The sequence below is a fragment of the Humulus lupulus genome, chromosome 4 (assembly GCF_963169125.1).
Source record: "Humulus lupulus chromosome 4, drHumLupu1.1, whole genome shotgun sequence".
Taxonomy (NCBI): domain Eukaryota; kingdom Viridiplantae; phylum Streptophyta; class Magnoliopsida; order Rosales; family Cannabaceae; genus Humulus; species Humulus lupulus.
In genome coordinates this window covers 218,502,071-218,515,853 of record NC_084796.1, presented here as the reverse complement: position 1 = coordinate 218,515,853, position 13,783 = coordinate 218,502,071, and the positions used below count along the sequence as shown (strand labels likewise).

The 13,783-nt window shown below is 39.1% G+C and overlaps 1 protein-coding gene across 1 annotated transcript; it reads left to right on the top strand.

Annotated features, from left to right (window-relative positions):
* The first annotated feature begins 2,373 nt into the window (after positions 1-2,373).
* Positions 2,374-11,604, top strand: LOC133832907 (uncharacterized). The gene is made up of 4 exons (XM_062263183.1): positions 2,374-2,435; positions 2,516-2,620; positions 2,701-2,767; positions 10,888-11,604. Exons 1-4 carry the CDS (start codon positions 2,374-2,376, stop codon positions 11,602-11,604), a joined length of 951 nt encoding a protein of 316 aa, XP_062119167.1.
* The last annotated feature ends 2,179 nt before the right edge of the window (positions 11,605-13,783 follow it).

Below are 13,783 nucleotides of genomic sequence, written 5' to 3'. Positions count from 1 at the left end.
TACCAGGCGCTATAAGCCCCCCCTGGCAGGTTGGCTCGCTGGTCAATGGAAGGTCTTACTAGGGTCACCCCTATCAGATTGTACTTAGTTAAATAATTGGAGACCATGCGAATGGTCACCATGCTCGGAGATACCACGTGTCACTCGACAGCCAGCTGGTCGGCATGACGAGGACGAGCATGTGCCTGAACTCCAGTCTCAGGAGGGAATTCCCCTCGACCACTGGTCGAGGGGGGATCAGCTAGAGGCTGACTTGGATAAGGGTTGCGTCTTTTTCTGGCCTTGGTTTTTGTTCAGGCCATTTTCTGGGTAGGAGCTGGTGGAGGATTTGGGTTAGAACGTGAGAATGGAATTTCTGGAATCAACGTGGAAGGATTCTCTTCACCTTCGTGCAGTTGGGCTAAGAGTTCGTCTTTGATAGGTCTTTCTCCCCCCTCCCCCCCAAGCATCTTGCATATGAACTGCAAACAGACAATGGAGGAGATAAGACACAATCCGCGAAGTAGTGTGGGGAAGCTGGGATAACGTTGCTCGTGCCTAAATAGCCAGCGACATCCTAATCCTATGCTAACTTCAACGTGGGTAAAAAAAAAAGGAAGGGAAAGAAGAACGTATTCTGAAAAGGACTTTTTTCGACTCCTGAAGGGCGGGAAAAAATTTCAGTTTTTTCGTCTAGCTTAAAGGTTGAACCTTTCGACAACCTAACGTCCCAAATCAGAAACTCTATCCATCAAAGTACTGATCTAACCCATACAAGGCATAAAGATGCACTTCTACAGAATATTAGGCGATTTATACCAAAAACCCTAAAAACCTTATTCAAGAACGTAGACATATCAGAGCACAAAAATAGCATGAATGGCGTAGTACAGAGCTTAAAGGATGGAATCCTTACTTGAGAGAAGGAGGAGATTCGGAAGAAAATGAAAACTTGAGGCGGAAGATCTGCGGCACGACGTCAGACTGGTTTTTGAAGCTCTGAACACTGGTGCAAGTTCTTGAAAATTTTGGCAAGAGTGACGGGTAAAGGTTTCTTGAAAAAGAAGAAAGACTACTTATAGAGATCAAAGGGGTAGCCAAAAGGCGGTAATCATCACTCCCCACTTTCGAAACGTGGGGAAGTGGACAAGCGATCAGATTGCCTTTTTGGAAACTGAAAAGACTTGATTAGACATAATTATGTCATAGTTTTCGAAAATGCACGGGGATTCTGACAGACGTGGGAAGACGAACGGTTGTTCCCTTAAGTTTCTTTATTACTGGTCGCACTAAACAAACTTGGGGGGCAAATGTTATCCCAAAAATCAGAAGTGAATGACATGGCAGGAATTAATTGCACGTGGCTGACACCTGGCAAAACCTGTGTTCGACTATCGACCAAGAAGATGTTCGGCGTTATGCGATCGGTCTCTTCATTTGACCAGCCTGGTCGTAGGCACGTAACGCGCGGAGGAAATCTTAGGCAGTTATGATGGAATCCGAAATTCTCTCCCATGATTTCCTGAGTATTCGATTATTTAGGAAATAATATCTGTAACAAATCAATGTAAATCTTTCCTGAGCTTATAAATAGAAGAAGAGGGCTCAGGGAAGGGGATCAGATCTTTTTTCGCTTTTTCTGACTTATAAATCGCTAGAGTTTAGAGTGATCATATCAATCATATTGTATTGTTCTTCAGAGGTTAGTGAAACTCATTGAACCCTGGTTCTTTGATCACTTCTTTGAATCCTACATCAATACCAATCTAAGTGGACGTAGGTTATTACCAGATCCTGGGGTCGAACCACTATAAAATATCGTGTTCTTATTATTTTCGCTATTACGTTCTTTTCAACGCATTCATCCACGTCAAGCGTATTTTGACTCCGTGTTAGTTGCCCAAAATCAGGGTCAACACCATGTAAAGGAAAAGATCAACCTTCTTCTTCACAAACTCTCAATACATCCTCCACAAGTTTAAAGGAAGTGCAAAAATCTCCAATTCAATTTGAGATGCCCAAGGATGCTCCAAAGAGTGTAAAAGCTGTATTACTAGCTGTTTGACTTTATGAACCTTCACACACATTTCGTATTTCCATGGACCCAGAAATTTTGGATAGTGATCAATACTTATTTATTTCACCTGAAGATGTGATTCACCTTGGCACCATGACAGAGATTGGAGCTCCTTGTATAACATTTTGGATCAGGTAAAAAAGAAATACCTTTCACATAATTCTCATGCACAAAATAACATTATTTGTCTTACAAATTCAATTGTAATATTTAGGATCTTACATCGAAAGTTGGAAAAAGAAAATCGAGCACAATATTTTCGTTTCTTTCATCCAACTTAGGCTTTGGATTCGTGTCAAACACAAAATGCAATATCAATGGCAAATCGCTTGGAAGACACAGAAACAGGACAATTTTGGTTGCTTCCTGTTCATATTGGGTAAGATTTATTTATTTATTTAACTAATTACATTATCAATATCTTAATTTATATACAATATCGTATTTTATGGTCAGCAGATATCATTGGATGCTAGTAATAATTGATCCATTGCGTGATACATGTTATTGGCTTGATCCAATTAGACTACCCCCACGAAACGGAATTAAAAGTCTAATGGCAATGTAAGTTAAATAGTGATATGGATTAGTCTTATTTAATTTTTACTTTAAATTTATTATTAAATATTTTATTTGTTTATTAGGGCTTTTGATTACTACAATACCTCCAAAAATAGGCAACCAAAAGAGATTACATGGAAATCTATAAAGGTAAGTTATAAAATAATATATTATGTGATATTATTGATTCTGGTGCTACGCATTCATTTGTATCTGATAGGGTGATTGATAGACTGTGTAGTCCTAGTGAGTATAGTGCTTCAGGGTTTGGGACTATATTGCCTACAGGAGAGCTGGTAGTATCTAGGAGGTGGATTAGAGCATTGCCAGTGTTGGTTGATGGTAGGGAGCTATCAGTAGATTTAATTGAATTGAGTATGGAGGACTTTGATATGATTCTAGGTATGGATTGGCTAGCTAGGTATGGAGCTACCATTGATTGTAGGAAGAAGATGGTAACTTTTCAGCCAGAGGGTGAGGATCCCTTCGTCTTTGTGGGAGTGGTGCATGGACCGCGCGTACCCAGGATATCTGCATTGAGAGCTAGAGATTTGTTACAGGGTGGATGTATAGGCTTCTTGGCTAGTGTGGTGGATACCACCAGAGTTTCACCAGTTGGACCGGAGGACACCAGATTGGTTTGTGAGTTCTTGGATGTGTTCCCTGAGGATTTACCTGGATTGCCGCCACGTAGAGAGATTGAGTTTGTTATTGAGTTGGCACCATAAAGGATGGCATTGGCAGAATTAAAAGAGTTAAAGATACAGCTGCAGGAGCTTCTGTATTTGGGGTTTATCAGACCTAGCTATTCACCGTGGGGTGCTCCAGTTCTATTTGTTAAGAAGAAGAACGGGACTCTGAGGATGTGTATTGACTATTGAGAATTGAATAAGTTAACAATAAAGAATAAGTATCCCCTACCAAGGATTGATGACCTGTTTGATCAGCTGCAGGGTAAGACGGTGTTCTCAAAGATTGATCTTCGATCTGGTTATCACCAGCTGAGGATCAAGGATGAGGACATACCTAAGACGGCCTTCCGGGCACGGTATAGGCATTATGAGTTCCTGGTCATGTCTTTTGGTTTGACCAATGCCCCAGCAGCCTTTATGGACTTAATGAACATGGAATTCAAAGATTTTCTAGATCAGTTTGTTATAGTTTTCATCGATGACATCCTGGTGCATTCCAGTTCAGAGGCAGAACACGAGTTTCATCTTCAGCAGGTTCTTCAGAGGTTGAGAGAACACCAGTTGTACGCTAAGTTTAAGAAGTGTGAGTTCTGGTTACCTGAAGTGACATTCCTTGGATACATCGTGGGAGCAGATGGGATTAAGGTGGATCCGTCTAAGATAGAGGCAGTTAGAGATTGGCCGAGGCCAAGGAATGCCTCGGAGGTGCGGAGTTTTCTGGGATTAGCAGGGTACTACATGCGGTTTGTAGAGGGTTTCTCGAAGAAAGAAGCACCCATGACAGAATTGACAAGAAAGAACCTGAAGTTTATCTGACCAGACAAGTGTGAAGACAGTTTCCAGGAGTTGAAGCGACGACTTATTACAGCGCCAGTGTTGAGTCTTCCTTCGGGGGAGTTTATGGTATACTGTGATGCGTCGAGGTTGGGCTTAGGCTGTGTGTTGATGCAGAATGAGAAGGTTATAGCTTATGCATCACGACAGCTAAAGGAGTATTAGTAGCGGTATCCTACTCATGACTTAGAGTTAGCAGCAGTGGTGTTCGCACTGAAGATTTGGCGACATTATCTTTATGGGGAGAAGTGCGAGGTGTACACTGATCATAAGAGCTTGAAGTATTTCTTTACACAGAAGGACCTGAATATGAGACAGAGGCGTTGGCTGGAGCTGGTAAAGGGTTATGATTGTGATATTCTTTACCATCCAGGGAAAGCCAATGTGGTGGCTGATGCATTGAGCCGCAGAGGTCCTGGTCAGTTGTATAGTTCTGTTCAGATTTCAAGGAAGTTAGCTGATGAGATGGTTAGAGCAGGGATAGAGTTTGTGGTGGACCAGTTGGATAATATTACTCTGCAGTCGACCCTGCTAGAGCGAATCAGAGAGGGACAGTTGGTAGACGCTCAGCTACAGAGAGTTAGAGAGGATGTCTTGGCGGGAGTAGCTAAAGACTATTCTGTTTCTGAGGTTGGTTTACTTCGGTATCAGGGACGGATTTGTGTTCCAGCTGATGAGGGGATCAGATGAGAGATACTAGACGAGTCTCATACGACGCCATACTCACTTCATCCGGGTACCACGAAGATGTATCAGGATCTACGGACTTTGTATTGGTGGCCTGGGATGAAGAGGGATGTGGTTGAGTACGTTGCCAGATGTTTGACCTGTTAGCAGGTGAAGGCTGAGCATCAGGGACCAGCAGGGTTGCTTCAGCCATTGGGTATTCCTGAATGGAAATGGGAGGACATTACTATGGATTTTGTAGGAGGTTTACCCAGGACAATAGGACTTCATGACTCAGTGTGGGTGATAGTGGATAGATACACCAAGTCAGCCCATTTCCTTCCAGTGAGGTCGACATATACTGTGGATCAGTATGCTGAGCTGTACGTGAGGGAGATTTTATGTCTCCATGGGGTTCCTAAGTCTATAGTGTCGGATCGGGATCCTATCTTCACTTCCAAGTTTTGGGGTAGTTTACAGAAAGCTTTGGGAACTTAGTTGAAGTTCAGTATAGCCTTTCATCCTCAGACTGATGGACAGTCTGAGAGGACGATCCAGGTGTTGGAGGATATGCTCAGAGCTTGTGTGATTGATTTTGAGGGTTCATGGAGTAAATACCTTCCGTTGGTTGAATTCTCGTACAACAATAGTTATCAGTCAACGATTGGAGTGGCTCCCTATGAGATGTTATATGGGAGGAAGTGTAGGTCACCCATTCATTGGGATGAGATGGGTGAGAGGAGGTATTTGGGGCCAGATATGGTACTATAGACAAGTGAGGCCATAGAGAAGATCCGAGCTAGGATGCTCGCATCTCAGAGTAGGCAGAAGAGCTACGCTGATCCTAAGCGTAGAGACGTGGAGTTTCAGGTTGGTGACCACGTCTTTCTTCGAGTTTCACCTCTGCGAGGGGTGAGGAGGTTGGGTAAGAAAGGCAAGCTAAGCCCTAGATTCATTGGACCATTTGAGATCCTGGAAAGGATTGGTCAAGTAGCTTACAGGTTAGCTTTGCCGCCATCGTTGTCTGGAGTTCATGATGTGTTCCATGTCTCCATGCTCCGGAAGTATGTTTCTGATGTGACTCATGTATTGAGGCATGAAGATCTGGAGTTACAGGCAGATTTGGCTTATGAAGAACAACCAGTTCAGATCTTAGACCGAAAAGATAAGGTGTTGCGAAGTAAGACGATTCTTCTGGTTAAAGTGCTGTGGAGGAATAGTAAGGTCGAGGAGGCGACCTGGGAACTTGAGACAGCTATGCGGGATCAGTATCCCGAATTGTTCAGGTAAATTTCGAGGACGAAATTCTCATTAGGAGGGGATAGTTGTAACGACCCAAATTCACTAATAAGGCTTAAGGGCCTTGATTAGTGTGCCTGGAGGACATAATGGGAATTATGTGTGATTTTTAATGATTAAGATGCATGATTATGATTTTAAGCATGTTATATGACTACGTGAATTATGTTATGTGATAATTATGATATGTGATTTGTACCACATGGGTGTGGTGATATCAATGTGATGCACGTGCCGAGACGGTCCTAGAAAGCTAGATAATGGTAACTAGTGATTTGGTAACCTGCGTAACCGTTAGTAACCATAGAGAGTAACAGGTTTTGTTGGAAAGGTTGTAGAATTGTAATGTTAGTAAAATGACAAGTGTGCCCTTGAGGTTTAGTTAGAAAGGGATATTTGAGGAGGGCTAAAATGGTCTTTTGGCAGTGAATAGATGAGCTTCAGCTGAGAAGAAAAGTTAGTCACGTATAACACTTAGGAAGTTGATTTATGTTGAAAATTAGAGGAAAATCTAGAAGAAAGGAGAAGAAGAGGGAAGCTGAAGTTGGGAGACCTAAGAAGAGAATTTTGATAATTCAAGGCAATTAAGCTAAGCCTAGGCCAAGATTATTCAGAGGTAAGGGTCTATCTATGATTTGCTTAAGTTTCAAGTCTAGTTTTTGGAGGATAAGCATGAATTGAAGCAGGTTAGTGGCCTGTTTTGCATGGAAATTCAGTTGGTTTGTCAAGGGAGAAATTCAGTTCAAAGCTTGGATTGGAGGAAGCTCAAGTCAAATTTCTGATTGAGGTAAGGGTACTAAATATGTTTGCAATCTCGTAGCTGTTATGGTTTAAGGATTTAGAGGTCTGGTTTGTACTTTTCTCAAGTTTTGGTTTAAGTGTTTGAATCTGAAACTTAAGTGTGAATTCTGAGAATAGTTGTGTAATTGAGTTAGATTATGATGTTTATAGGTTGTGGTATGGTCTATTTGGGGTTTTGAGTTGGTTTTGGGGCTTAGGTATAAGTTTGGGATGATTTGGAGTGATTTGGGTTCAGGAAAAACGCAGGGGAAAACCCAGATTTCTGGGCTCGCAAAGGAGCATCGCGACGCTGTTCTTGCGCGCCGTGGCGCGAGGCTGTTTCTGGGCAGAGCAAGTTCTCTGACTTGCTGGGCGCCGCGGCTCAAACTTGCTGGGCGCCGCGGCCCTACAGGGTTGCGCCGCGGCGCTAGGCCAATTTCAGGACATGGGATTTTGCAATTTTGAGCCTTTGCTCCGGGGGTTCGGGGGATGTCGTTAGTGCATTGCTTTAGGGATTTGGGGAATTCTGAGAGTGTGGGATTGGTTCCGGGAAGTAGTTTTGGGTTGGTTAATGACAAAGGATGTTTCATTTATGTTGTGATTAGGTCTTCGGAGAGGCTCGTGGTAGAGGACCGTGCTCGCGGCTTCGTGGCATCAGAAGCTAGTGTATTGAAAGGTAAGAAAACTGCACCCGGTTGTATGGTTGTGATGGGACTAAGTGCTCCCGAGAGTTGCATCGTGTCAATGTTGGTATTACGCCATGGGACATGTAAAAGCGGTCTAAGGGTGTCGTACATGATTTTAGCGCACAGAGCGCGGATTGGCCACTGGGAGCCAAGAACAACGGGATAACAGAGGGAGCAGCCTGAGGGCGCTAGCCCTGGTTATCATTTGTGAATTGCGTATATTATGAACTGAAGTGCCTAATATGTGGAATACTCAATTATACTGACTGATGATATATCTGATTTTATATGATGCTCTGTGAGATGTTGACTTGTCTGTTAGTTGTTCATGCTCTATTGTTGTTGTGTTTTCTTGCTGGGCCTTGGCTCACGGGTACTACGTGGTGCAGGTAAAGGCAAGGGCAAGCTGGACCAAGCCTGAGGTAGAGTGCTCCGAGGTGAAATGTACATAGCCAGTGGTTCGACCACCACGGTCGAGAGAAGGACCAGGACAGGGATCACCTAACTGCTTACTTTGCCTTAGTATGGCCGGTTGTTGTACATAAACCTTGCATCTTTTGTAAATGGTCTTTGAACTTAATATTTTTGGGATCCCATGTAACAAATGATACTTTTTTAATGAAAATATGGCTTTTGAGACCAAAACATTTTTAACCCTAGTTCCTTTATAGTTTCAATGACACGATTTTGTTTAATTGACTTGATTAGCAAGTCTGGCACTTTATAAACACACAGTGTAATGGTCTTGGCTATCCAGGGCGTTTCATTACACAAAATAAAATATTGATAAAATTCGAGTGGAGTGGGCTGACGAATTCATAGAATTGGTTGACTAATTCCAATGAGTAATACTATAGTTCCTTCTCCAATTTTCATTTTCAAAAGTTGTATCCAAAGAGTTTTGTGGTTCTAGTTTTTTATTTATTTTGAATAGTTTTATAGTCACTATGCTCTTTTTTCCGCCAAGAGGCTTTTTCCCATTGGATTTTCCATTTTGTGTTTTTTAACTGAGGCTTGCCATAGGTTCAATACAATATCTTTGTTTTAGGAAAGTTATATGCATCCCTATACATGACTTATGTAGTTTTACTTTTATTTTCCTTCGAGTTTGTTATTGTACTTATGATATTTTTATGTTTATCTTTTGATTTTGTCTATATACATTTAGTTAGTTTTTTTTACCTTGATCTTATTTTTTAAAAAATAAAATTATTTTATGAATTAAAATATTATTAAGTTATTGAGAGTCCATAAGAAAATTCTAAATTTAATTACTTTATGTTTGGTATTCTTATATATTTTTTACATTATAATTTTTATTGTGTACTTTCTCTACCAATACTTTTGTAGCAAAAATACTACTACTAGAAATATTTTATTTGCTAGTGCCAAAATATGATATAATTTAGTAGCAATAAATTTATTTCTACTACCAAAGAATTGATCACTTAATGGGAAAAAAACAAAGATAAAATCATATAAAATGCATCAATTTTATATTTGGTGCTAATATTTAATTTTAGCTACCAAAAAATATTGGTAGCTGACAATATAAATATGCTACCAAATATTTTGGTAGCAGACGTATTTAGTATCATTTAATTATAATTTGCTACTAAATCATTTTGCTACCAAAATTTAGTAGCAAATTTATTCATTGGTGCCAATAATATTAGCTACAAAAGAACATTGGTAGCTGAAAATATAAATATGCTACCAAAATATTTGGTAGCAGTAATATCTGGTATTGCATGATTAGAATTTACTACTAAATCAATTTGCTACCAAAATTTAGTAGCAAATGGTAATTAACTGCTACCAAAAACATTTTGTAGCTAAAACTTTTGTAGCTAAAAACATGATTTCGTGTAGTGTATGTTGAAGAGATGTGATCAGTTTGAATGAGTAGTGTGGAAGAGGTAATCCGTTTGAATGAGTAGTGTGGGATTATATAGGGATGAAAAAGCTACATAAGATTTGATTTCTTATCTTCTGATTTTGGATTCAGAAGATAAGATGTGATTTGACAACACAATGCAACGGTTGAGATTGTGGTCAATTTATTTCAGCGGCCAAGATTAATCCGTGAGATTTCTTATCTTCTGATTTTGGATACAGAAGATAAGATGTGATTTGACAACACAATGCAACGGTTGAGATTGTGGTCAATTTATTTCAGCGGCCAAGATTAATTCGTGAGATTTCTTATCTTCTGATTTTGGATTCAGAAGATAAGATGTGATTTGACAACACAATGCAACAGTTGAGATTGTTGTCAAATTATTTCACCGGCCTAGATTAATCCGTGAGATTTCTTATCTTCTGATTTTGGATTCAGAAGATAAGATGTGATTTGACAACACAATGCAACGGTTGAGATTGTGGTCAATTTATTTCAGTTGCCAAGATTAATCTGTGAGATTTCTTATCTTCTGATTTTGGATTCAGAAGATAAGATGTGATTTGACAACACAATGCAACAATTGAGATTGTGGTCAATTTATTTTAGCGGCCAAGATTAATCCGTGAGATTTCTTATCTTCTAATTTTGGATTCAGAAGATAAGATGTGATTTGACAACACAATGCAACGGTTGAGATTGTGGTCAATTTATTTCAGCGGCCAAGATTAATCCGTGAGATTTCTTATCTTCTGATTTTAGATTCAGAAGATAAGATGTGATTTGACAACACAATGCAATGGTTGAGATTGTGGTCAATTTATTTCGGCGGCCAAGATTAATCCGTGAGATTTCTTATCTTCTAATTTTGGATTCGGAAGATAAGGACATTTACACTATAAAACATGGATGTCACACATGATATAGGGTACACCAAAAAATATATACAGTTTAACTTTGATAAAATATGAATGCTTATCCTGGTAGTTCATCTCATTTATCATCATCTTCTTAAGATGATGACTATTATGACGATATAGAAATGCAAGTAGTTGGTCAAATTACTGCTAACAACAATTTTTGCATTGCTCAACACCAAAAAAACAAAGGCTCACATCGAGGCTCGATTCTTGGTCATATAGTTATCAACCGTGACAGAGAAAGTGCTGATCGCAATCTCTTCAACGACTATTTTGCATTGAATCCTCAATTTATCGATTTGATGTTTCGCCGAAGATTTCGAATGGGTCGTCCTTTATTCCTTCATATTTTTGATGCTATACAAAGACATGACAATTTCTTCATCCTGCGAAGGGATGGAACGAGTAAACTTGGGTTATCAGGTTTGCAAAAAGTAACAGCTGTATTTCAAATGTTGGCGTATGGTGTACCAACAGATGCTACCGATGAATACAATCTACAACTATAGAAAGCTTGAAGCGATTTTGTCGTGCTGTTGTCGAGGTGTTTGGAGCCCACTATCTCCGATCACCTAACGTTGATGATGTTGCAAGACTACTCCACATTGGTGAACGTCGAGGTTTTCCAGGAATGTTGGGAAGTTTAGATTGTATGCATTGGAAATGGAAAAATTGCCCAACTGCTTGGGGAGGACAATATGCCGGTCGTAGTGGGTCCCCAACTATTATTCTTGAAGCTGTAGCTGACTATGATATCTGGATATGGAATGCATATTTTGGTTTACCAGGATCTAATAATGACCTTAATGTGCTGGAGGCATCCCATCTTTTTGCTAATCTTGCTGAAGGTATTGCTCCACCTGCTAATTTTGTTATTAAAGGAAAAGAGTATAATATGAGTTATTATTTAGCTGATGGTATATATCCAAAATTGTCTACTCTTGTTCAAATTATTCATGATCCACATCATCCAAAAAATAAATTGTTTGCAATGAAACAAGAACCATGTAGAAAAGATGTGGAATGTGCATTTGGAATACTGCAGTCTAGATTTGTAATTATTGCTGGACTGGCACGTCTTTGGAATAAAAAAGTATTACATGATATAATGACTTCATGTATTATTATGCATAATATGATAATTGAAGATGAACGTGATATTAATGCATCAATTGAAGAGCGAGTCGAAGTGCCAAGTCTAGAAGTTTAGATGGTAGAAGATGATAATGCTCGGTTTCAAGAATTTCTTACCAGACATAGAAAAATCAAGGATAAGGAAGCTCACATTGAGCTTCGAAATGCATTAATTGAGCACTTGTGGGAGCAATATGGTAACTCAAAAAATTAAAATATATATTTTCAAGTGTGTCTTTTAGGTTTAATTTAATCTAATGTAATGTAATATTTTTTTTTCCATGAATGTAATATTTTTTCTCTAGTGATGTAATCTTTATGTTACTACATGCAATATGATCTTTTAATTTATCGAGTTTTAATTATTTATATAGAATTATTGTCATGTAATTAATGAGTAGTTTTATTTAAAAACATTAATTAGATATAATAATTGTGATGATTTTGATAAATTAATATAATAATAAAAAGAATATTCAATTTATTTTAAAAAATAATATAACAATAAAGAATTTTTTTTGTGTAGTTTTTAGTGTTGTGGTTGGAGTGAAAATAGTTTTTGACACCAAATTTGATGTTGGTGTGACACCAAATTTGGTGTCAAGGTTGGAGATGCTCTTAGTTGTCACTTCTGACAGATCAAACCAAAATTCTCACGCTACATGTCAAATAAATTTGATGCACGCTAACACTTGACCGTCAAAATACAAGCAACAATCGGCTCAATATATTAAAGTCCGACCTCAAATGGAAAATAAAATAAAAAATAAAACTATGAGGATGCATGTTGCCAACAGAGCGCTCGGAGAAGCCGAGCTCACACCATCTCACAAGGGACAACTCACATCCCCATAATTGGGTCGTTCGGCCCAATCCTCTATACACTTTTTTCTTTACACAAAAATAATTCATTATGGGGCCAAGCTCAAGCTCTCCCTTGAAGAGCGTCCGACCCAATCATAAATCAACCGACTCAAGTCTGAGTACAAAAGTTAAATGTCACCCCATGCATTCCAAGTTAATTTGTTTCGTTCTAGCATGCGTAATAGCACAAAATGCCCTTCAACTTGAGTAAACTCAACTTAAAGAGCAAAGGTGAAATTGTAGTGGCAAAAAATTGGTCCCAGCTCAAACGTAAAGGCTCATTACGAAACAATATTCCAAGATCATTCTGACTAAACTAATCAAGTTAGTAAAGTGAAGATGACCTCATTAGCCCACATGGGCTAGGCCCAAACCATGTATCCTGGGTTATAACTCATATCCAATCACCCACTAGATCCAACCTGCGAAGTCCAACCTTAGACTATAACATTAAGGGTCAAGGCATGAAAAGATGGGGGAGTAAGTCTTCAGTTAACCCATGATGGTAGCAGTCTTCCCTCCAATAACGGGGGAAAAATGCCACATCCCCAAGTAACACATGAGGGAGAAGGCACTCAAAGACCTGTAGAACAGCAGTCTTCCCTTGGAAAAGGGAGGAAGATCGCATCTCCAGGAGCCATGTCTAGGAGATCAACTGCTCTCCCAAAATAGCCTATAAAAAATAACATTTCCTAGACCAGGGAAGAGAGGACAATTATTTGATACTAAAGACTTACTCACTTACTCACTCACATCTTTACACTCTGTAGAACAAAGTTCGACACTCAATCATCGATCAGCCATAGATACAGGGAGAACTCTTACTACTTTTTATTTATTTTTCTCTTCACTTTACATCACAAGTTTACTGACTTGACCGTCGGAGAGCCTTCAGCAGGCACCACCCCGGTGTCCTAAGGTTTCGCGGTCTACTCTTTTTCTTTGTTCTGTAGGTTGCCAGTGCCACACAAACGTTCATTTCGATTATTGTAGATTTTTTTGTTTACATGATCTACATTTAAGCTAGTGGTTTAGATTTTATAGAGACATGGCCTACATTTTAAACTTGGTGGTTTAAATTTTAAAGAGACGTGGTTTAGATTTAAGCCTAGTGGTTTACATTTTAAAGAGTTGTTGTTTACATTTTAAGTTTAGTGGTTTACATTTCAAAGAGATGTGGTCTACATTTTTAGCCTATTGGTTTAGATTTTAAAGAGACATGCTCTACATTTTAAGCCTCAAAATGTAAACCCCACATCCCCCTTGTTACATTTATGACTTATTATTTGACTTCAAATAACACTACTACAATAATAGCCTTTAACTTTGGTTTTTTAGGCTAATAGAATTCGGTTCTTGCTGAAATAGAAATCAAAGTCTATCCATGCGAA